The 24,745-nt window shown below is 45.6% G+C and overlaps 1 protein-coding gene across 7 annotated transcripts in view; it reads left to right on the top strand.

Moving 5' to 3' along the window:
• Window positions 1-23,892, top strand: part of ST6GAL1 (ST6 beta-galactoside alpha-2,6-sialyltransferase 1) — a 47,204-nt gene extending 23,312 nt beyond the window's left edge. For 6 of the 7 annotated variants that reach the window (XM_074877770.1, XM_074877775.1, XM_074877773.1 and 3 more), the window contains 6 exons: window positions 7,874-8,001; window positions 9,124-9,805; window positions 13,604-13,701; window positions 18,900-19,001; window positions 20,255-20,429; window positions 22,398-23,892. In XM_074877770.1, the coding sequence (XP_074733871.1) occupies window positions 9,175-9,805; window positions 13,604-13,701; window positions 18,900-19,001; window positions 20,255-20,429; window positions 22,398-22,639 (1,248 nt within the window). In that variant the 5' untranslated portion in view covers window positions 7,874-8,001; window positions 9,124-9,174 and the 3' untranslated portion in view covers window positions 22,640-23,892. Of the gene's footprint in view, window positions 1-4,124; window positions 4,325-7,873; window positions 8,002-9,123; window positions 9,806-13,603; window positions 13,702-18,899; window positions 19,002-20,254; window positions 20,430-22,397 lie in introns of all 7 variants that reach the window. The other variant, XM_074877776.1, reaches the window with a different exon arrangement.
• The last annotated feature ends 853 nt before the right edge of the window (window positions 23,893-24,745 follow it).

Here is a 24,745-nt window from a genome sequence, read left to right as displayed (position 1 = left end):
CATCAGGACGTGCCTTTTTTCTCAGCACCTGATACTTTTTGATGAACACACTTGACATCTGTGTGTGTGTCTTACATTATAAAGTATGGATTTCTTTGTGAAAACCAATTTGTTTTAAACATAATGCAAGAAGTCTTTTGCTTAACATAGAGGGGTTTGAATAGTGCTTTCTGAAGTCAATGGCCAGAATTCCCATTTTACTTCCGTCCTCCAGTGAAGTTGGTGTGGTGGAGCGCTGCTGTTGAGTGCCAGCCCTGCCATTGCTAACAGGGATGAGCTCTGGGTATGAAGAGGAAAACCAAATCTCAGTAGTGCTGTTGGACTGAAAACTAGCAATGGTAGACGCACAGTTCTGTAAGTTTATTTCGCTGTCTTAGGTTAAATTGAATTAGATTCTTCTTCGAGCAAGTTGTAAAGAGTTGTTGTGTTGTCCTTGAGGAGACAGAAAGACATAGCACCCACCTGCAAAGGGCTGGTATCAGAGAAATACTATCCTGAAGGGTAGCGTAGCTGTAGCCGGCACAAAGTGTATTTATTGTCCCGGGTCCATGGATACCAACTACACATCTTGGCATGCAGTGATATTTACAGAGGCATTAAGTGTTGACCTGCCACATGCTGCTAACTTAAAGAAGCACTCCCTTCTCATTTTGAAAGATAAATGTCATAGAGAAACACATGATTGGGGGGAAACAAAGAAGTAATTTGTTTGATTTGAAGGCGTAATGTTCCATGTAAAGTAAATAGTCCTAAATGAGTGATTGCACCCTGATCTTTAAAGCTCGACAGGGGGTGGAATTTTTACTGTTGGCTTCAGTGTGGGAACAGTTATGATAAATCTGACTGATAATGAAAACCTCACTTGTAAAGTCATGATGCTGGGAGGTCCAGCTATGGGAGGAGAAGCAGTGCGTTTGGGAAACGGTGCTGTGCGTGCATGCTATGATGCACTTTCTTTCTCTTTCTTCAGTTTGAACATGAAACTGTCAATTTTAGAAATTGAAAAGGTTTGTTACCAGCAGTGGTCTCCAAATATCTTACTGAGTGAGGCTCCCGTGGGCATGTAACCATCATGAAATGGCTTCTGTGTTGAACTGCACCCTGACAGTTCCCGTGGTGGCTGTCTGACCGCATCCAATGGGGAACGTGCTGTCAGAGCCCGGGTCTTGCCTGGGGCATGCTGGCATCCCACACAGGTGGAGTCTCTTTCCTGTCTGTTACTGTTAACAAGGAATATTCAGCAGGCATCTGTCTGTGGGGTAGGAAGTGGGGTTTTGTAATGGTGCTGGTCCCACCAGCCGAGAGCTTGGTCGTGTTCCAGAGCTCATAAACATGTTGTCCCTCCAGGCAAGTAACCCACTAATCAAGACACGTGTATATGGTGTTGTCCACCATGGCATGCCTTGATAATTATTCTTTCCTGTCCTAAGAGTTAAATTGCCCTTCCATCTTCATGCAGCTGCAAAGGACCCTGCAGTAGCCTGTTTCTCCCTTAGCCAGCAGGGTCAGGGACTGTTACTGCTGGTCCAGGGCGATGGTTAGAGCTTGTGGCTTTGCAGAAAGAGAAGATACACTTTTTGGTGTTAACCACTTTCCTGACAGGGTTGTAGTAAGGGGTGGTAATGCAGTACACTTGTTGGAGCTGAAGGTCATCCCTCTGTGGATGCCAGTCTCTGAACAGGTAGGCCAAGGGACAGGACTGTCGCTTTTACAGTCACCAGCTATTAGAGCACCATGGCTGTGCTATAACACTGTTGAATCCCTCTCTTCCTCTCTTGTTATGTCAGTGTTGAAGACTGTCCCCACACGTGCGAGTTTGTGTCTGCTCCTGGTCTGGACAGGAGCACAGCAGCAAACAGAGGCTCACTTCTTGGGAAAGCCACTTCTCAGCCCTTGGGTGCTGCCGGGCATACTGCTGCTTGCTGCAGCCGTAGCTGTTAGCATGTCCTTAACTGCATGGGTTACCTGGCTCACATACCCTGGAGCAGACTTGTCAACGCCTGTTACTTGCTAACGTAAAGTGGTTTATTAGAGCTGAGCTCCCCACAGCTCCAAACATGCACTTCATTTAAGACCATGCCCTGGTCTGGGCTGGTCCCGGGCCAGACCTGCGCAGGCATCCTGCCGGGATGGTGGGACCTAGAGATGGAGAGCCACAACAGCGTGGGTCACCTCTTCCCTTGGGTCTCAGTGGCCGATGGGGTCCGTGCAGTTCTGCAGGTGCCTGACAGAGCATCAGCAGTGAGTGGAAGCAAAACTGCTGCTTTTTAATTAGGGCAGAAGGGGAGGCAGTGTACTGCTATGCAGAGCCACCCTCCAAAACCAACATGGGACCTTGGAAAAGAGGGGGAATAAAGGGCTGACACAACCAGAAATGAAGGCTTCTGCCTTTATTAAATCACAGTGTTTGTTGACATGTAAAACCAAAATGAAACACATGCTTAAACTTTCCCCTGTGCCTCCCCCCCAAAATCTGCCTCTCCTGTTCTCCTGGAGGATCTTTTTCAGCTGTGACAGCAGCATATTTTTTCTGGCACGTGCAGAGATTTTTAATGCAGGCAGGACTAATGGAATGATTTATTTCATTAGCAAGTGACTTGTATAGCTCCTCAGTGCGTCATCTGAAATTTAACCGTGTTCCTCACTTAAAACAATTCTTTTCCTCATTCTCCACATAAAAATTCCTCATTTTCCACTCTTTTGTTCTGTTTGCTGATATTGGAAGCACTTACTTAAATGTATGGCTCAAAAAATGTTTTATTTTCACAGCACAGTGATGTTTTGGAAAAAAAACAGGAATTGCTAGAAGCGAGTCTTCCTTATTTATATATTTACAAAATTGAAATACATACATTTGAACTAACAGGCCAGGCTAAATAAAGTATCAGAGAGATCTTCTGAAACTTGGCTCCAGCAAAACAGGACTTTAGCTTGAGCAAATGTATTATTACCTTTCATCTGATGTATCAAGTATATGAAAAGTATAGCTTCTTTATTTTGCAAAATGGCATGATCGTAGTTTGTTTAATGCTATAAAGGCGCCTGATAATCTTTTTTTTTTCCCCGGGACAGCAGTAGGGAATTTTAAAAGCAGATGTGGATTCGCAGTTACTTGTCGAATCCCAATTTTCTCTCGTCTTCAGTTTCCCTGGGTATGTTGTTTTATTTTGAATGGAGGGATTCGACCCTGTACCTCCATGTCCTTCCTCTTTACATATCCTCTTTTCACACACTTTCATGTGAACTCATTCTGCCTCTGCTACCAGCCACTGTTCTCTTCACAGGTGCTTTACAGAGGGTGCTGGGTGGAGGAAAGGGTTAGTACCAAGAATGTATAAAAAAAGAATAAAAAGTTATAGTTGAAGTATAAAATGTTCATATGGGGGAGCATAAAAAGCTGGGAACAAAGCTTTACTGCTTTGTATTTAGGGACAGCACAGTTGTGGGTACAGATGGAAATGCATAAATGAAGGAAACCTGGAAAGAAATGTAAATGCTCTAAGTTTAAATATGAAATCATTATCACATTACCCAAAAAAAGACTGAGGAACAACTTTCTAAAGTAAAAAGCTTTTGTGCATACATCAGAGGCAAGAAAACTGCAGGTGAATGATGCTGACATATAAATGGGGAGACCAAGGAGAGACATAGTAGAACAGGTGGATGTGATCCCTGCATGTGCCCGTCCCCAAAGGTTGCGTCTCTCAAATTGTTGTTTAAATTAAATGAAAGGTGTTATTTCACATGATTGTATTTTAGAGTGACTCTGGTGAGATCCATTGCTTCAGACCAGTAAACATAATAAAAAATAACTAACACCTGTACAGTATGTAAGAATTAATGGAGAAGTCTCATCTGTTTGCAAGAGTCACATTTCAATTCTACCTGCCTATTTCTTCTTCTTTCGTTTTCAGAAGTTAGTGAAGCTGGAGAGAGGGAAACAGCATGTTTATGCTTTTCAAGGTTTTGGTGAGATTGCTCACCTAGAGCATCAGAAAAAAAAAAAACAAACGAAACAAACCTAAACTGGCATGGGATGAGAAACCTCCAGTCCTGGATTAGTGACTGCCTAGCGGGTAGGAAACCAAGCAGTCAGGTTTCACAACATCACAGAAGTCCCACAGGGATTTGCTTCAAGATCTCCGCTGTTGAGCAGTGATAACGGATCTGCAAAGGAGAGGAGGAAGGGCTAAGTTATGGGCTTGGCTTCCTTTGTCTTCAGAGTGCTGCCGGGACCAGAGAAAACACCAAGCAGCTGCAGAGGGATCCAGCGATCCTGGATGGCTGGGCAGCACAACGGCAAAGGAAGCCTGGGCTAGCAGGGGTAAGAGAATGCTCTTTAGTCATATTTTATTCCTGCCCTCCGCCCTGTGCTGGGGACAACTCTCAGTGAGTCAGTGTTGCTTGCAAAATATCCTGAAGTCACTACTGACAGCCTAGAGCTCAGGGTTTAGAAACGGTCAGGAAGGGAAATAGAAGTGTAGGAAGTTTTGGAAGGAGAACAAAGCATCCCCGTTGCTATGTTGCTGCTGGACCATGTGGCCTGAGCTTGTGCAGCTGGGGTGTCCCCGTATGCCTGCCTCGGGGATGTTTATGTGTGGCTAATGGTCCTGGGGGAAGTTGACCAAGAGAGTCGGAGGTATGGAAAAGCTGCGGTGCAAGAGGGAATTGGAACAAGTGGGATTCAGCCTGGAGGAGCAACAAGTGAGGAGAGGAAGGTGTTGGGAGAGGTGTTGCAATCATGAACGACATTCAGAAAATGAAGGCAGAAGGATTACTGTCAGTGCGATTGGATTCACCGGTGTGAAGCGGAGAGGAGGGGTGAGAGTGTGCGATCTGCACTGTGTGCGATTGCAGAATTCATTGCCTCGGGTTGTTTGGGAAATGTGAGTGGTTTCAAGAAGCAATTAAACAAATGCACAGAGGATGGGCATTGGTACAGCTGATGACACAGCTCTTTGGAAGCTGTGTGCATTTACTGGAAGGGAAATATATTCATATGTTTGTCCATGCTTACATGGTTTCTCTGTGTATCTGCTGTCGGTCACTCTAGGAGACAGGTAAGGGCTTAATAGACTTCTTGTTTAACAAGGTGAAGACACTGTTGCTTACAGTTTTAGGGTAAATCTGCTGTGGGCTGTGGAAATGGGGGTTGTGCAGTGTTCTCTGCCAGGGCAGTGCTAGCTGCAGCTCTCCGGGTGGATGGCAGTGTCTGGGACATGAGAGCGGAGGCAGGACTTTCACACTCTTCTGTACTTTGATGATTAAGACCTGAGTCGAGTGAGATTCTTGGACAATAAAGGTTAAGCATAAGAGTGTGTGGACAGGATGTAATTCCCTGACTGCCTTGAAGATACTGCATCACTCGCTCGTTCTCTTCAAGGATTAATTTAACTGCAGAGGACTTGCTGTGTGGGGTTAGCCTGCCAGCCAGCCAGCGCTGCACCCCACAGCCACAGCAGGCTCTAGGTTTCGAGAAGGCAGCGGCTATTTGTTTAAGTATTTTTATAGGTTGGGGGGATTTTTTTTTTTGTCCTTTCTTAGTACTCCTAGCTGACACCTTGTGTTTTGTGTATGTGGTAAGTTTCCGTCACCTCCAGAAGAGCACATTTGTATTAACCGCTATGATACAGAAGCACCCACAAGTGACTTATCTAAAGGTGTGGAAAGAGAGCAGCTCTTGTGGGTGATCCTACCTTGCCTGTAAGAACAGCTGCATTCCTGCTCAGCAGAGGAGGTTTGGTTGCAGCATGCTTGAGAGGGATCTCATGTTAGGACACTACTTGTGCAAATAAAATAAAATCATATCATGTGAAGTAGTAGTAATGATTAAACTGAACTGCAGTGAACCCCCGGTAGAGTGTTGTGGCTCTGCTAAAATGTACTTGCTTGCAGAACCTACTTTGCCAAATTACAAATCAAAGGAAAATAACTCTTCACGTTGCAGCAGCATGCACAGTCATCAAAGGCGGGGATCACATTGTGCTGAGTGCTGAAGGTGAGTGTTCCAGGTTCCTTTGTGTTGCCTGGGGAGGAGAGGAGGTGGTGTGACTTGGTGTCCTCTGCTATGCGGCACCAGGAGGAGCGTCCCAGCAGGAACTTGCAGTGAGCTGTAAGGTTGTTCCACCGCGATGAACCTGCCACTCAGCTAGATTATCCTAGCAGTGGGAAACAAAAGCTGATGGAACCGAGATGTGCCTGCTATCACCTACGCCTGGAAACCCATCAGGAGAGGATTCTGAAGTCAAAAGCATGGCAGAGCCTTCCAGGGCCCAGAGCAAAGAGGTCTGCTCTGCAGGGCAGTAGGCAGCCAGGGCACATCCCATGGTGTGGAGGCTCTGTTCTGCCCACGCAGAAGATCTTGGTTGAGTTTCCTGGAAGCCAGACCCTCATGTGGTGTAAAGAAATACAGCATGAATACAGTCAGGTCGGGGTCTGCACGAAGTGTGGTTGGAGGGAGGTGTCTCAGAGTTTTGTACTAAGCTAGCACTGGACAACTCTATTTCAGTGTTTCTCTCTCTTGATTTGGAAAACGTTGCTGTCCAAGTGTGGTTGGTCTGCAGAGCCTCTGACAGCATATGGGCTGACACAGTGGTGCTTTCCCCTTGAGCAAATGGCTTTTGCAGTCTCCTGCCTTCATGTGTCTCTTTCTGTTCCCAAGGGCACTGGGCAGACCCCAAACAGGCTGGCCTGCCGGGGTCTCCAACTGCGGAGGGGACTGGGAGAGAGGAGGGATGAGAGTGTCTTGCAGAGACCACAGCAGAAGAGGAACTGTAAACAGCACAGGAACTGTAAACAGTTAACAGGCTTAACTACTCGCAGAAGAGAGTGTAGTGATATCCTGAACCCCTCCTGATACCCCCCTTCCCCAGGCTGCTGTACCTCTGCATCTGAAACCATACTGGCCAAAAAGACTGCAGCATGCCTTTCTAGCGCTTGTTTCTCAAGCAAATGGAAACTGAGATGGTCTGTGGAGGCAGGGGAAATTACTTCAGTAAAAGCTAGAATTACTTGTGCTTCTAGGATTTTAATTTTTTTTTTTTCTTAGTTTATGAAGCGGGGGTAGAAGAATGTTTAAGTGTGCTGCTCTGTGAGAAATCAGGATGCGTTCCTTAATAGAGTTAAAAGAAAATATAAGTAGTCAGCATTAGGATGCTTTAATAATTTAGTATTTAATCCTATAAATGGTAGCATTTGTAATTTAGCTTATGTGGCATGGTACTGACTCGGAGTTCCTGTGAATGCAAGCTACTTGAATTGTATAACACTGTGAAATCTCCCTTTCTCTTGCTTCATTTCCTTGGTTGAGTGAAGCTATAAAGTCTAAACTATATTTGTCTATTTTGTGAAGACCTGTGGATTAAGATATGTGATAAAGCAACTTTTCATACGCTCACTCCAAAAAAGTGGGGAGTCTTCTCTGCCATTGCATTTGAGAAAGTGTCTGAATTGCCCAAGAACAGACAGTAAGATATTTCCCTAGGAAAAGTTAACTTTTTCTTTCCTTTCCCCTGTTCATTGCGTTAAGCATCAGCACTAGGATTTTTCCTTGACTATTGCTGGTGTATCCACTGCTCAGAGCCTTCTTCATGAAGAAGGCTGTCAGTCTGGTGGGAACATAGAGCAGGCAGCCTATGAACCAGTTCCTGCTTTAGCTGAGAGTAGATTTCAGACTGAGAAGGAAGATGCCCGTTTTCAGTGGGCATGTAATCATTTAAAAGGCTTATGTGGTGTTAATGTGTTTGCTGCTGGCCCTTCCATGCCTGGGTAACAGCTTTTGTGGGACTGTAGGGCTTATCTGAGGAAATACTTGCTCATCCCCTGAACCACAATGTTCTTCCATAATAGGTTTTTTTTCCCCTCTTTTTTGCAGGTGTTTCTTGAACTCTTCAGTGCGCCACAAAACTGTTGTGTTTTGGGATATCCTGCTTAAATCCTCAGAAGAAAACCCGCCAACAGCCAAAAATGACCTGAGTTGGAGAGCTGCTGCTTTATCCGCAGGTAGTACGTTGGTAGCTCAGTGGCTTCTCAATACCAGAGCTTAGCACAGCTTGCTATCAGCAAGTTGCTCAAGGAGGGAATTGTCACTAGGGTCTCTCTAAGATGAGTAGTGATCTGATGTTTGTCTTCTGAGGAGCACGGGGACACCTCACGTCTCTGTACTGCTCCCATGTCCTGGGATGCATCCCAGAGCAGCCATGTAGGGAAATGAGCAGCTTCCTCCTGTCTTCTGTGGTCCCATGGGCTGCTCACGAGGCATTTATGCCTCAGTGTGTCTCCTACACCAGCCCCTTGTGCTGCCTAGGATGAGCTGCCCTTTGGGCACTGCTGCTATTGAATTTCTCTCTTCTGTAACATGTTGGGAGCTGGAGGTGTCTGCTAATATGAGGCAGTGCAAAGGAGGACAGGCTGTACTGTACAACAGGGTCTGGCTTTGCTTTCTCTAGGGGTAACATACCTTGAGTAATGTTTATCAAAGTGCATTTATGAACCCAAACATGCCTCAAACCCTATTGTAGATTAATTGGCTCCCAGGAGCCATTTAGTGAGGCTTCATATTGGGAGTGCACTCAGCCCACTGCAGGCTTGCAGGAGTTCCCTGTGAAGTCACCAACTGTGTCAGTACCAGGCTGGTGAAACTCCCACTGTTCATGAACTTGCAGCTTTTATCTTAACAGTTCTGTGCCTCATTATGTGCTTCATTAATGTTCATGTCTATGGTCAAGTAGAAGCTCAGTTCTGGAAATGCTAGTGGTGGAATTTGAATATTGGCTGGCTGAGATGGGAGGTGAAGGAAAGAAAAGTGAAGACTTAAGCTGTCGCTGGTGTGATACTGGCTGTGTTAATCTTGGCTGTCTGTTGTGGAAGGGAATAGAAAAAAGGTTTGAGTGGCAGGGGCCTCAGATCACCATTACATAGCATGCAATGGCTAGTAGCCAGCTCAAATCTTTGACGTTTGAGGTGGTGGACTTTGGAATGAGATCTTTAAAACAACCTGAAATTTTAAAATTACCCCTATGTTCTCCCTCTCCCCTCCCACTGCTCACACACTGATGTTTATAACTTTATATATACACATGCCTGTGCATGCAGCCCTGACTGAGATGTGTTCCTCTCTCCCAGGACCAACTTCCTGCCCCGTGTTCAGTGTCCCATTTGGATGCACCATACACTATGGTTCACATCAATGTGTTGAAAAAATTCGTGTGTGTTCTTGTGGTGATACTGGTAGCACTGACGGTTTGCCTATGGAGAGAGACAAGAAGAAGCTACTACGTTCCTTTCAAGACTGAGAACAATGATTTCCAGGTTCAGAGGACTTTGGAAAAATGGAACCCACTTAAATCACAGGGCCTTTTCCATGAAGCAGCCGGTGAATTGGGTCAAATACCCAAAATGTGGCTTGGTAACTACAACAAAGTAAAAGGCAGCACCTCTCGAACAGCTGAAAAGTCCAGGAAAGCAACAGACTCTGTGAAGGTATGGGATAAGGACAGTTCATCCAGAAATCTCATACCCAGGCTGCAGAAGGTCAGAAAAAACTACCTGTCCATGAACAAGTACAATGTGACTTATACTGGGAAGAGGAATGCTGCTAAACTCAGTCCAGAGAAGCTGCTCTGCCAGCTACGGGACAGGGTGAACGTGACCATGATACAGGGATCAGATGGTCCTTTTGATACCTCTGAATGGCAGCAATACCTACCAGGGAAAAGCCTCAATGAAACAGTGGGCCACCTGGGTCGCTGTGCTGTCGTGTCCTCAGCAGGGTCTCTGAAATCATCTCATTTGGGACAAGAGATAGGTTTGTATCTTTCTATTAGCATAAAGTCAAATAACATTGTTTTATAACTTACGCTGAATAGAAGCAACCTACTGTCATGCTCTTATCAATAAGTGTCTGGTTGGTCACAAAGGTGTTTAAGATAAGTTGAAATATTATCCTTAAACAACTTCTAAAGTTAGTGAACAGCCTAGGAGGAGATGGGAGTAATGATCAGATACTCTCTTCCTCTCTGAGTGTACACACTGCACGGTGTCGGCTGCCTTGTGATACCCCAGATCACAGTGCCTGTGAGCCTTAGACCTTGAGCAGACCAAAACAGGCAAGCCCCAAGGGAGTGGAAGGGGTGGGTTGAGCTGAGAGGATGATGTATGTACAGGTAGTTCTATTCCAGCTAGTCCTTTCCATTTTCATGATCGTGTTGGTATTACTAGAGGGTAGCACTAACACTAGATACCAGAGAGAGGTCTTGGTTCCTCAAGTGTTTGTTTCTTGAGAGGTTTTGCCGTGGATTGAGTAATGCCAGTGCACTAACTGGACAGTCAGCAGTCAGAAAATTTTTCATTCAGAGATACTTCTTTGGAGAAGTAAAAGAAAATGCTAAAAGGGAAAATACCCGCTAGGGACAGCCCTGAGCAGTCTGCTGTAGTTGACCCAGCATTGAGCGGAGGGGCTGGGCACAGACAGTCTTCAGCGGTCCCTTCCAACCTCAGTGATGCTGTAATTCTTGCTCATGGCTTTCCAAAAGGGGCACTGCTTCATTCTGAACCATAAGGCAGTGGCTGAATTTGAGTGGCCCAGAGACCATGGAAAAACTTTACAGGGCTTTATTTTATCACTTCTTTAGACAAAATTTGGTGATGCCTTGCAAAGTCTCATCTGACCATATTTATCTGAGGTTGATGCATTAATTAATAAATGCTGAAGCCTTAGTCTTGTACTGTGGATTATAAAGAAGCATGTCTTGATACCAAAGCATTTTATGTCTTTAAGAAAGCAGCAGGCAGGGGAAACCAGCTCTCCAGCCTTCAGCTCTGGATTTTGTGCCTGGCAGAAAATTCTCCTGTGCCTGCAGTTTCCTCAGATTTCCTCATTAATTGTTGTTTGAGGCTCAGTTAAGATTCACATTTTGCTAAACTGCAGCTTCACTGGAGGAGCAGTTTTAAAGCCTAGGAGTTTTTTCCCTGGTGGAAATTGTTTGGAGACTTTGGTGTGTTTGTAAGTTGTTTGTTGGATCAGGTCCCTCTGGCCTGCAGTAAGCTGCAAGTAGCCTCCATCCTCTGAAAGAAGTAGATGGATAGCTTTTAATACATTATTCATGGATGACTTAGGCAAAGTTTCCAGAATCATAGTCCCTGATGCTAGTGGGAGGGTCAGGATTTGGTTCTGGTACTTGCTCAGAAGTACTCCCCCAAACTCCTCTGTGCTCCACAGGGCAGGTGGGCAGGCTCTAGAATGAGGTTGAACAGTCTGAAGTGTGTTAAAATGGTATTAAAGATGCAATTAAAGAGATAGTGGCGGTATGAACCAGGATAGCATTGCCTCCTGATAAACATTACAGATGTGCATTGGTTGATGTAATTGTTTCTGCCTTTTAGGAGTGTTTGAGGCCAGGTGGGTTGAGTATCTGTCTTGGCTTGTTTAGGTCACTGTTGAAGTAGAAGTAGGTTTCCCTCATAGCTAAAGGTTTCCACAGAAGTGACCTTCTGGTGAACACCCTCCCCTGACACAGCTGGCTTGTGTCCAAGGCCTGTGTCCACAGACTCCAGCATACCAATAAAACTTCTTGCTCTTCTGTAAGGAGACCCTCTCGAGGGCTGAGGGTGGTGTTTATGGAATGTTGTAATGCAGTCCATGCAAGCCCTGGATTCAGTATCGGAGCAGCCAAGAAGTGCAATGGACTGTGCTCTGACTGCGGCACAGCTGAAGGGCATCAGCCGTGAAAAGCCATTTCATTGTTCCTACAGCCAGTCTCTGAGCCTGTCCCCATAACTGAAGCACCAGTTTGTTCCAGATCACAAGGGATGGATGCTGGAAAGGCCACTGTGCAATGTGCCCGAGGCAAATGCCATTAACCCCTGCTGGTGTCCCTGGCTTGCGTTCCCACACCTGGGTTGCAGACTTCAACCTTTCTGTTCACGCAGTCATCTCTGCTAGTGATTCTGCAGAGTTTTGGGCACTTGTAGCCTTCAGATGGACAGGGTGAATATTAAAGGATTCGGGAATATTCAGTGTATTTATGTACATTTTTTTTCCCAGTTTTGACCTCATGTATTTTCATGTTGGAAAAGTCATGGTTTTGTTGGAGGAAGGTGCCAAAAAGGTACTAAATCTGACAGGCTTAAAATGAAGTAAATATTTGTTCTGTGTAATCACATTAAGATATCAAATGAGCAATTAGTCAGTGTAAGGGAGGCTGGCGGAGCAGAACAGGGAGAAGTTTGTAAACAAGCAGCTCTTATCTTACTGGGCTCTTGGTGTTATTGGAGGTTATGAATTGCCAGTGGAAAATCTGATACCGAGTGCATCACAACCACCTGGAGACAAAGTGCTTCAAAGAACCAGCTACTCTGCCTGTACAGTCATTAAACACCCTTTTAAAATGCAAATTTAGGGCATAATAACACTTGGTGTCTGGCTGAAGTTACATGGGGAAATTATAACTCTCTACTCCATTGATGCAAGGTAGGGTATGGAGTTAAGGGTCTGTAGCGGCAACTACAGAGCTGCTTCTCAGCATGGACACGTTTTTTTCAGAAACATCACCTTTCTGGGTTTTGTGTGTTTCTTTGGAAGGGCTCTAAGCAAGGTCCACTTGTCTTTGAGAATAAAGTTGCTGAGAAACTAGTCTTCAATGCCAGTGGTTACTGATCCTCCAACATTGCTTGTGCGAACACCCCAAAAAGATCAGGTTCTGGACCAGGCGAGCCCTTCTGCCCTGGCTGGGGATTCCGCAGTTCCCCACAGACCCTGGCTGCAGCTGCCCTGGGCTGTGGTCATGTGGCCTCAACACGAAGGCAGGGAAGTTGGTCCTGCTCCTCTAACTCAACGCCTCTGATCACATGAAAGGTTTCCTATCCAAATCTAGCCAGTAGGTATGGCGAAGCCGGGGTGCCGGGTTGATGGGCACGAACACCCTCTGTGCAGCAGCAGCAACTCTGCTCCGTGGCATTACGGCAGCATAGCCAGCTGTGCCCAGACAGAGTAGGGTGCTGGAGGAATGCTGTCCTATCTTAAGAGATGATGCCAGCAGAGGAAAATGCAATGAATCCCAAGGCATGTAACAAGCTGTGCCTGTTAAATGCACAGCAGTGGTTTTATTTCTGTAACGTGGGAGGTGTGCTGGCAGGCTGAAGTCAGCTTCGCTTTCCACTGTGGTTATTATACATTTTTCTCAGGCTGGTCAACCTCCAGGCTGCAAGAGAGGACGCTGGCTTGCTGTTACTTCCTAGTTCCTTAGTTTGCAGCCAGCCACATGGTAAATTAATTGTATATTGGTCTATCTCCTGATAAAGTGTTTGGAAAGAGGGAGAGGGAGAGAGATGCTGCAGGCCTCCATGCAGAGCAAATGCTAGGGTTGCTCTCTCAGCCTGCCAGCATATTGTAGTTTTAAAAAGTGGATTTTTAAAAGTGTATACCTCATGAAGTTAGACTAACAACTTCTTCCAGAGATTCTGGCTTGGTACTTACAGTTGTTATGTGGAAAGCCAGGGACTAGCCAGGTTGTATTAGAAGTGCAGGTGTGTAACATTACATGTCTCTTCTAGCACCCAGAAACTATTTGTTAGCTCACAGGTTTTCACTCTGTTTTGCTTTCAGACAGCCATGATGCTGTCTTGCGATTCAATGCGGCTCCTATCAAGGGGTTTCAGGAAGATGTGGGGCAAAAGACAACAATTCGTCTTGTGAACTCCCAGGTAGGTCTGACAAATGTGTGCCAAATGGGCCAAGCATGGCAGAGCTATGTACCTCCCCTGTGCTGCCTGGGAGCTGGGCGGCAAGCTGAAATAACAACATCCACGGGGCTTCTGGGTTCTTCTGCTGCTGGGAGGTCTTCAAAAATAGGCCTTTCCATCCAATTTCTCCTGTCCCTAGGAGATAGCGATAGGATGGGAATGTCTTGCCTCATAATGGGGGACAGTTGGTAGATCTGAGGTTACTGCAGTTAAACTAGCACATGCTAGTGAACCTGCAGTAGCCTGCTTGCGATTTACGGCAGGCACAAGCTAATTTGATTTTTGTCTTGGCTCGAAGCCTCTTTGTTAGTACAGGAAGGCCAGCTGTGAGCTTGCTGCTGTGCTTTGGGAGCGTGAGGCAGGAGTGACACCACAGCTCACCTAACACTGCTCAGCAAACCAAGGTGTGCCAAGAGACAAGTTCTGCCTGCCCCAGAGATGGGTATGAAGAAAGACAGGAGTTTGTTTGGCTTTTCATAAAAGAACAATACTTCTTTTCTGCCCAGTGATGTCAGAGACTCTGTAGATAACACATTAACCAGGGTTGTTAAATGACCAAAGACAACTGGCAAAGAACCCACCTCCTGGCATGCAGCCAGGAGAGGGTAGGGACTCAGGTGGGTGAGTCAGAGGGCCCAGGACCTATTGCAGAGCACAGCAGAAAGTACCTATTAACACAAGGCATCGCTTAACAAGTTAAATTCTCCTTGACTCTGAGAGCTGCTTCTGGGTATGAGGCTGTCTCTCTACTAATTTTCTTTGGACTTCAGTCAACTTTGAAGCAGACCCTCAGTGGTTAGGAACCATGTCAAGCAATATGTTAGCAGGGTTAGTAAGCCACCCATTCAGGAGCAGTGAGGCTACATCAGAGACTGTCACTGCTCTGCGTACATCTTGGAGAGTGTTTGCATGCTGCTTCCATATAGCTGTTACCCTTCATGTTTGTCCATTTTGGGGGGAGAAGTTTTCAAGTGTAGACATGCAGAGAGAAGAGGAAATAGGCGTGGCACGTGCTGGTGCGATAATGGAGGGGGACAGTAAAATACCAAATAGGCCAAGAGCTGTTGGATGAAAGAGATGGTGCGGCGTTGCAGGACGAAGTACAAACACCTCCTCACCCAGGAAGAAGGGGAGGTGGCTGCAGGCACACAAAGACTGAGGGGGTAAAATGGGAGAGAGACGGGGGACTGAAGTGTAGCTTTTGTGCTCCAGAGCTGAAAAGGCAGTTTCCTTTCCTCACCCCAAAGCTAGTATTTATAGGCCTGGAAGTTTTCTCATCTGCTCCTGTGGGATGGGTCCAGGGTGCTGCTGTGTCACAAGGTTTGAAGTTTCTCAAAGCAGCAGCAGGAGCTTGGCCATTCTCTTCAAAGGCAAGATGTGGCGCTAGCGTAACCAGTTTCCCTAGTTCATTTTGTGTGTCTTCTGAACTATGTTCTTCTTGTGTGAATGCTGTTGCTACGTCTCTCTGCTCTCGGGTCTCGCCTTCTCCCCTTTCTACTGTGCTCTGTTCTGCTGCTTGCTGCATCTCAATTCGCCAGAATTAAACCACCAGTCAGATGTGGGACAGTTAGTCCTTTCTGAACCAGTCTGGTTTTAGCAGACATATCTGGCTGCTGACATCCTTCTTCCTCTGCCCTTGTTTGACCTCTCCATTTTTTTATCTTTCCCTTCTGTGCATATTTTTATGATGTCAGATAGGTGTTATCACTTCAGAAAACTTTCTCTGGAGGATGTGCTTATTGCCAAATTTACTGTGATACGAAGTCATTTACCAGCAAAAACGTATGTGACCTGTGTGATACCAGGGTTATCTGCAGAGGGGGGATTGGACGGCTGTTAATAGAGCAGTAATAGCTTTCCATGTGGATGCTCTAATTTTTGACCAAGTGTAGCTATAGCCATGTCATTGTAGTGCTTCTGTTCTCCATGCAGATCAGCCTGCAGCCATGGGTGATGTTTTTCATCTGCCACCATCACCTCTGAATGGAGACACCAGCTTAGAAAACTTCGATTACAGGGAAGCAAAATTGTTGCAGGTTTTAGGCTAAAATTAACTCAAAATGCAGCATTGATCTAGCTGCTGAACAGGACAAAAGATGTTCTCCATGTGAATAGTGCAGGAGTCTCTCTTCTGAGGTTTCTAAGCTGAACAGCTCTGTTATCTTCAGGGATCACTGGATTTGGAGCCTGGTTTTCCTCTGTGTTTTTATTTGAACTTTTAATGTTTCAGTGCTGTTCTAGTCATGGCGACATCATTTTAACCTTCTTGTTCGTGGGGTTGCCTGATCGCATTCTGTTCTCAGCTTGCTGCTGGAGCTGCACCTTGCCTTGCAGAGAGCTCTTGTAGGCATCAGGTACTGGTTGGACAAGCTGTAATTTGTTCTTGTTCTGGGTTTGGCTTTTCTTATAAGTGGTCACTGGGAACAGGGGTAGAACTGTGGCTTGGATGCTCTAATTTTGGCTCTTACTATTGATCAATCTTCTGTCCATTCCCAAAATGAAGGAAATGGGATCTCCTGAATCCAATCTGTCAAAACTAGTCTGTATTGAGTAGTATCCCTTTGGCATATGTGGCCAGTGGCCCTAAGTTTCTTAATAATTATTTTAAGATATTTTTCTGCAATTTGCTGACCGGTCTCTAGCACATATCTGGGGGCAGATGCTTTTAACAGTAGAGTGGGGTATCTTGTACACCTTTGTGCATAGGGAGAGATTAATAGACTGATACTGGTGGGAGGAGGAAACTTTGGGATCCTCAGATCTGAGGATAGACTTGTAGGTCCACAAGCTTGGTAGTTGTTCTAAATAAAGAAATTCTTTAACATTGCCTTGCTTATTTTCTTAGACCTTCACTGGTTCATCAGTACTGCTTTCTTTAATGGCATATTTTCTTGTAGTTGTACGTGAGGCATCAATTTGCTCTGGGAAAGCAGTCACATCTTGTGACAATAAGGGCTGAAGAGTGTGCAGGGGGAGTGCTAGTGTCACTCTGTAGGACACAATTCCTTTATGCAGAGCTGACCAAGGACCAGAGTACATTGTTCCTCCCAGCCCTTGTTTGCAGTTCTCCTTGGCTGGCTGCTCACTGTCACGGAAAGCACTCTCTGCTTTGGCTGCATTTGCTGTTATTGGCACTAAGGAGTCTGCAGGGAGGAAGAGAAAGGAGATGGTGATCGGTGGAATGCAGTAAGAGTGTGATGGGAAAGGGAAGCATGTTTAGATTACAGGGCATTGACTGTGGTAGCTGGAGAGAAGGAACTTGTTTTGATACAGTCAGTAAACGTTATCAGGAGATTAGGGGCTGTATTAGCAAGATACTTGCTAAACAGTAAATTGGCTAAAGAATAAATTAATTAGAAAATCAATAGATCAGTTAACTAATTAGGATCAAAAAGCTGGGCAAGACAAATAAGTCATTTAGCAATCTAAATTAATTTAGCTACTTAGAAAGAATCAGTTGCTATTAAGCAAAAGTAATAAGCACTAAAGATATAAGGGGAGCCAGATTCCTCCAGCAAAAGGTCAAGTGACCAACAGATAACTAGTAGTGCCAAGAGTCAGCTCTGTGGTGTGGGGAAGGAAACGGCACCTTGGGGCTGTGGAGGTGCTCCCCACCTGGTTTCTTACCCCTTTACTTCTGCGCCTGTCCCAGCTCTCTAGGGGTTTGTGTGCCTCTGCCGACTCGCATGGCTTTGCTTGGCTGACCTTTGCTTTCTCTGATGCTGTTTCTCTCGAGTCCTCCTTCCGCATGTCTCACATCAGAAAAGTTCCTGAAATGAAGATAAAGCGCCTGTGTTCCTTGTCCTGTTCCTGCCCTGTTGCAGTGCTCCATCCCACTCGTACGTGGCTAAGGGGATGGCTGGTGCCAGCTGCTGTGCCCTCTCCTTGCCTCTGCCTCTGGTGTCCGCAGACGGGAGGCAGAAGTTCACACCTGCAGTGTTGTATGTTCCAGCTAACCAGTGGCCTAGATACTTTAGCTACTGTAAGGAAATGAAACCAGGCAGTACGCATGGTCAAGGCCAAAGCCTAATCCTGCAAAGTTAAGAACAGATGCAAGGAAACTCTTTTTACTTTTGGAATAATTTGCATCTGAGCTGGCCAGAGCGTCCTTGTGTCTGGTTATGGGGACAGCCAGGAAGGCAGCCTGCTGCTGGGGGCAACTGTGATACTCAAGGATAAATTGGCTAGCTCTTAATTAGATCTGTGGAGAAAATCAGGACAATTGGGAGCTGATTTTTATGATGATGCTTTTCTTCAGCAGATGTTTACAAGCTGTGCCTGTATGGGTTATGCCTTTGAGTGGGGAGGACAGGAGATCAGTCTGTCTTGTTTGATTCTGACTGTTTGCTTTTTGCCGCAGACCTGGGTTACCCTCGGGTGTCATGATCTGTGGTGGTTGCGTCCAGACGGTGGAGGGCAACTTCTCTGTTTGAACCACCTGATTCTGTTCTTTTGGGAGAGTGTCTGGTGGAGCAGTCTCTCTCTGCCGCTACTGTCTCTAGCCTGTGCGTTTTGCTGTTGTGGTGCTTTCCTTCTCACTGCTGCTCTCGGGAGATTCCAACCTCCCTTGCCCGAGTTGTACCACCCTGACCCAGCCAGGTGAGGTGGGGCTCAGTGCAAGGCAGGGTCAGCTGGGGGTGCCATGGCCTCTTGTCTCTTGCACCAGTGGTCTCACAGCAAGTTGGCCCAACACTGAGCCCTGGCTGCCTGAGTTCATGCTGCTTGGGAGAAACAACTCACATGCAGACTTTTTTTGTTTCAAATGAAGGTTCTTGATAAAGCCAACAGTGTGTTTGCGTTAGGCTCTTCCTGTCCTGGCAACTGGTGGGAGAAACTGATGTTCCCGCCTGCTTCTGGTAGCTGTAGTGATGGTATCCATCACGGAGGCTGGCTCACTCTGTGAGTCCCGGCCTTACATTATTATTGAAGATGGATAGAGAAAACCTTATAAAGCGTAATGGCAGTTTTTCTTATGGCTCTCCACTAAATCCTATGCTGCTAGATAGGACTGGAGTGGGCATTGGAGGGGCATCTCTGGAGCTGTGTCCTTGCCCGCATGCAGTGGGGTGGCTGTGGCTGTATTCAGGTATGCTTTACTGCTTGGCTGCCTGCTAATTCTGACAGTATACTGTATATTATTGTATTTGTTGTTATTCAAGCTTGTAACTGTTGAGGAGCAGCAGTTCCTGAGGGAAGCACTATATAACACTGGAACCTTAATTGTCTGGGATCCAGCACCGTATCATGCAGAAATTCATGAGGTAAGGCTGAGTTTTCTGTAAATAAAATCAGATTCACATGCTTCGAAGTGCATCTGTTAACCCACTTCCTCCTAATGTGGACAATCACTCATTTTAAGGCCATTCTTCTTTACCTCTTTGTTATCGTGGATATATCCGTATGTACTGCAGAGAGTATCCCATGCATGGGTGCTCCTAGGGAAACACTTGCCTGTTCCTGATCCCTGTGAAGGGCCTCAGGCCAAGTGTAACAGGTCACCACTTTTACTTTCCCATGGGCTGATGCTGCAGGGAAGAAATCACCACTGGCTGCAGCAGTTGTCATCTCATCAGAGGATAATCTCTACCTGACAGTTGCTCTAAGATTTGCTGAGGATTGATGCTTGGATATTTCATGTCAGACATGAGATATACTTGATGCATTATGAACAGATTGGGAAACCCTCTGAAGATCTTAGCAAATGTCTCCTCTCTGTCAGCTAGACTTTAACTTGTGGGTGTTGCAATCCCTCTAGCATTTGCTTTTCATTTGAGTACAAAGGGGCGTTATTTGATAAGTGATGAGCTTTGGAGGCTCACAGTGAAAGCAGGTAGGAGTGAATAGTCCATTCCTTACTGTTATTTTAAGATCTGTCTGTAACTGAGAGGTCTTTGCATTCCTTTCTCTGGACTGCATTTCCTATTTTCTCACTGATGTTTATTCTTGTGTCTAGTCCCACACCTCCAGGAGACATGAGGGTGTATGTACAGCATGTTTAAGTGTCAGTAAAACCAGGATGGGATATTTTTAGCATAGGAAAAAAATCTCAAAATGACTTTAAGAAAACATAAACCCTTCCTAAGTATTTTTACTGAAAAGAGAAGTTTTAGGATGCAAATCAGCTCAGCCTGGTTTAGGAGGTTTAGGAGATACTTGCCTGCAGAATAGGGTGCTTTGTACTCCAGTTTGGAGAAGAGTAGGGGCCTGTAACATTTAAGGCAGAGTTCTCAACATCATCTACTATTGGGAGGTGCAGAATGAAATTATACAAGATGCTGAACTCATTTAATGGTCCTTCACTGAGATTTGGGTTTTCCCTGCTCTGTTCACTGAGTCAAGTCACCACAGTGACTTGGGCAGATGAGGTGGTGGGGGACAGTGAGTGAGCGTGTGTAGGTATAGCAGGACCTTTTCCCCCTGGCAGCAGCAGGTTCACTCATCCTCATTTCCTATGGTTACAGGAAAGAGTGGACTAGAAATAAAGAGAGTCTGACTTGTTGTTTCTGTTTTGCAGTGGTACAGAAAACCAGACTACAACTTTTTTGAAAGCTATAAGTCATATCGTAGTATACACCCAGAGCAACCCTTCTATATCCTGAATCCAAAAATGCAGTGGCAACTCTGGGATATTCTGCAGGAGAATTCCTTGGAGCATATTCAGCCTAATCCACCATCGTCAGGAATGCTTGGTAAGATAACTGTCCTTTAAACTTCTCATTCATTTTGCAGTCAGGAACTCTCAAGGATGCCATTTTTCAAAGACAGCTACAGATTTATGGCGCTTACCAGAGTTGCTTTTCATTGTTTGTCTTATGCTGAAATTTAAGCTTCCTGTCTTTAAAGTAGCAACTTAGTTGTGTTAGAGTAAGCAGTTTGCAGCACCCCTCTGAAACAGTAGTTACAAACATGGCCTGGTTTCATGTGGAAACAGGAGAGCAGATTGCAACATCAAGATGCTCTCTAGCATTTCTAGCTTCTAGCACCAGAGCAGTTCCCACAGGGTGCAAGAGGAGGGATATGGCTCCTGTGGGCTCAGATCTTGTCAGGGAAATAAATCTCATTACTGCAGATGAAATCTAAGTGCTTGCCTGTTTATGCTTTCCATATATAAATATGGAAATGTACACATATATATGTATATATGGAAAAATATATATAGCTAAAGACTTAGTTCACTAAGTTCAGTGATATTCCCCCTTATTCAGCATGCTAACGTCTTGTTTTGTCAGCGTGCTAAATCCAGCCTCTTGGCGAAGGGGCTCATTTTACATTCTGCTGTTGCAAAAGTTTTCCTTCTTATTGGAGAGCAGATCTCATGACCAGCAGAATGAAAAGGAGTGAACTTCTCAGGAAGTTCACATGTATTTGAAATCACAGCGTAGACGTATGGTCTTGTTTGCCAAGTGGATGTCCAACTGCTGTGCTTCAGCCGCTCCTCTGCTCCCGTGTCTGCTCCCATTGCTGCTGGGGCACAGACACCCTTCTACCTCTGTGTAAAAAGAGTTACTTCTGATTTTTGCCCGTCAAATGTCTAGTTTTCTTCCACAGCCTTGCTCTTGCCCAGCACCTATTACATCATCGCTGGGATATGTGCAGAACAACAGTGTAACAGCATAGTCAATGACTTCAGCAGCAAAATTGTTGTTAACTGGAGTTAGGGGCTTGAGGGTAGGCACTGGCCCACATCAGACAGCAAATTCCTCTGTGGCTTAGCTTTGGGCCAAGTTACCTGCTTTGTAAAACAAGTCACCTCGCCAGACTTGGGGGCACAAATGAGTTCCAGCTTGCAGCTCTGGGTTTCCTGGAAGGCGTAAGCCTGAAGGAAAATTGTCATTTGAAAAGGTGGATGAAAATGTGTTTAAAATGCACCTTAGTTAAACAAGTAGTTTCATGGATGGGTTCTTCTAATGTCTTGTAAACTGTGTTCCTCTGATCATTCATGGCCCCTGATGTCTCAGATACTGCATGAATTTTCTGTGATATTATACATTAGTTCCATTTCCCTAGTATATTCTTGCTATTTCTTGTGCTTGGAAGAAAAGTAGCCAATAACTATGGCTTAGTTCTGATCTGGCCAGAAAGTTGGCAGGTCTGTGCCCAGCACTGGCGTGAATGTCCTGAAGTGATTCATATGCCTGTCAGAGGACACAGGAGGGCAGCACTACCCTGCTGCGGGGCGGCTGGGGAGCCCCCAGACCAGAGGCTGCTCTGTCTCGGTGGGCCACCTCCAAACACCATCCCTTTCATATCCTTTGTTTTCACAAGAGGCAGGTGGGGAAAAGGTGAAGGTCTCATCACAGCTTACCCAAGCAGGTTTGAGATGGGCTGTTTGGATCAGCTAATTGTAGTGCGTGGTTGGCAGACACCCAAGTTTCCACAAAGGTCGCGGAGAACAGTAGCACTCTTAAAAATTGGCCTTTTGGCGTGGCTGTCGCTGTAAACAGTCTGCTGTAAAGCTGATCATACGCTTTGCAAGAGAGGGCTTCAGGAAACAGCCATGCCTGGCCAGACTTGTTTTTTCCCCCTCTCATCTGAATATTCTAAAAGGAAACCCTTCCCCTTGGAGCTGGATGCTCCTTGCTGACCGCCTGTCTTGCTGGAACGTTTAATTAGTTCTCTGGTTTGACACAGGATATCTGCTTTCTTTCCCTCCCTAGGCATCGTGATCATGATGACGCTCTGTGATGAAGTGGACGTGTACGAATTTCTCCCTTCCAAACGGCAGACGGACATTTGCCACTATTACCAGAAGTTTCACGACCGTGCCTGTACCATGGGAGCTTACCACCCCCTCCTGTTTGAGAAAAACTTGGTGAAGCATATAAACCAGGGCACAGATGAGGACATCTATACTCACGGGAAAGTTACTTTGCCCGGCTTCCGGAATGTGCATTGCTAGTGGATTGGTTTTTAGCGTGTTTAGGAATTTTTCTTGACTGTCAAAGCACTTTTTAAATCAGGGTTGTCAGATTTGTTAGGTCTAAGCACTGGTGGGTTTTGACCGCTCTTCCATGTTGCAACATGTGCTCTTAGGACTTTGTTGCCTAACTTCTCCCAGCTGTAAGGTGGTGTTAATACATTGCAGTACATCCATGCGGTACCTGCATGAGCCACTGCAATAAATTTACTCCTAGTGGAGCCAGACTCATGCAGCAGGTGGATATCTCTGTCTTCATCTCAACCAATGGTGGTGAATGGGGGGCGCAAGAGATGCTTTCTAAGCAGAGATTGCACAAGTCAGGATCAAATGCTGAATGTAGTTTGGTTTGCTTCAAAGGGTTTATGACAGCCAAAAACCTGGTCCATTGAGAAACAAGGAAAATAATGTAAAACTTGTTCTCATAGTCCTAGGAGCTCTTTCAAGCAGGGCTGATTTATGGAAACGCTGTCAAAGCTGTGTACTGATAAGCTAAACTCTTAATCCAAAATATTTGATATTCTAAACAGTTTGTAAAATAACCATGGCAACTTTCTTTCAAACTGTAAGACTTCTGAAACCATTCAGGTGGTGTTTTTGTTAAAGGAAGAGGGAAGCAAATCATAAGCCAGTGGTTCTTGCAAGACTTTTTAATCTTTTTACTTTTTTTTAATCGCTTAATATAAATTTTAGTGAACATTTACTTCTCCAGTACAGTTCTGTGCTTGGTACAGAAGAAGCCTTATTCAAGAAACATTTTGGGGAAGATGCTTCAAGGCAAAAATGGGAGAAATCACTGGAAGTCGGTACCTCTTTCTAGCTCTGTGCTGGTCTACCTTTGCAGTTGTTGGCAAATTACTTGCTGGCCCATCTCTGGTAACAGAAATAGCACGTAGCTGCTGCTAGATGAGTTCCAGTTCTCTGCAAGAGGTGATCTCTCTGCTGCTGTGTGCTTTTTCTGAATAGGTGGGGAGCAGATGCATCACTTCCATGCTTCATGAGCGGTGGGGAGGAAGAGTGTGCTCTGCTTCTCATGATGAAACACAGTCAGAATTGAGGAGGGCACCTTTTTTCTGCTTGAGGAGACTTTCCTGTGGCACCATGGTGGACATAGTAGCTCTGCAATCTCTGTACATCAGTGAGAACACCTTCCCTGTCCTCTTCTGTACTGATGTGTTTCATGATGTCTGTAAAGAAAGCTTTTTCGTCTGTTTTGAATAAATCCTGTGAAGTCATTGGCCTGTCCTTGCCTTGGTGAAACCAGTGTAAATGTCATTGCTCCGTGACACTGGGAACTTGTACCAGCCTTGCACCAGCACAGGCAGAGCTGGGAGGGAGCTGCTCACTTTCTTGTTTCAGTAAGCCCATGGCTCTTGCCCTGTCTTGGTAAAAAAATTCAGGTCCTTACACTACTGCTCTGGAGCAGTAGAACAAGGATGTGCTGAAGCCCATGACCAGCTGTGTCTTGTTAAGCATTAATTTTCACTGTTAGGGAAGGAGACTGCTTACAGAGGAAAAGCCAGCAGGGTTGGTTTGGGAGAGCCATAGCAAACCTCTCTCCATCTCCACTCTTAGTTTGTAACAGTCCTACCTCTGGCCCTTGGATCCAAGGGGTTGTCTGCCACAGCAATTTGTTGCCTTAGTATGTGTTTAGTTGGGATTTGAATAGCTTCTGCCTTTTTCCCTAGGCTGTCTCGTTTGTTATTTCTCCCAACGTTATTTCTCCCCACCTGCCCTGTTGGGGTGACCGGACCAGCCACCCTCCTTAGCTTGGGCCGTGTAATAGATGGATGATACCTTGCTGCAGGGGAGCAAGCACAGTCTGCCTGCTGTTCACCTGGGGGTCCCCCAGACCACCTTCCCCTCTGCAGTGCTTCTGCAAGAAGACAAAACATCAAACAGGCTCCCCAGGGTCTTTCAGAGCCCTCAATTACTTACAGGCAATAATGTTGCACAGGGCGTGAAATTTCAAACATTATGCTAACAGTTTTAGCTAGATCCAACATGTGATTCATTTATAATCTAAACAGAGTTTTACAGGAATTATGACAGAGCTTAAAATAGGCTAGTTAACCCTCCTTTTTTTTT

This window comes from Strix uralensis, chromosome 9 (genome assembly GCF_047716275.1).
Source record: "Strix uralensis isolate ZFMK-TIS-50842 chromosome 9, bStrUra1, whole genome shotgun sequence".
Taxonomy (NCBI): Eukaryota; Metazoa; Chordata; class Aves; order Strigiformes; family Strigidae; genus Strix; species Strix uralensis.
Note: the sequence above shows the minus strand (reverse complement) of the source record. Positions and strands in the feature narration are given on the sequence as shown.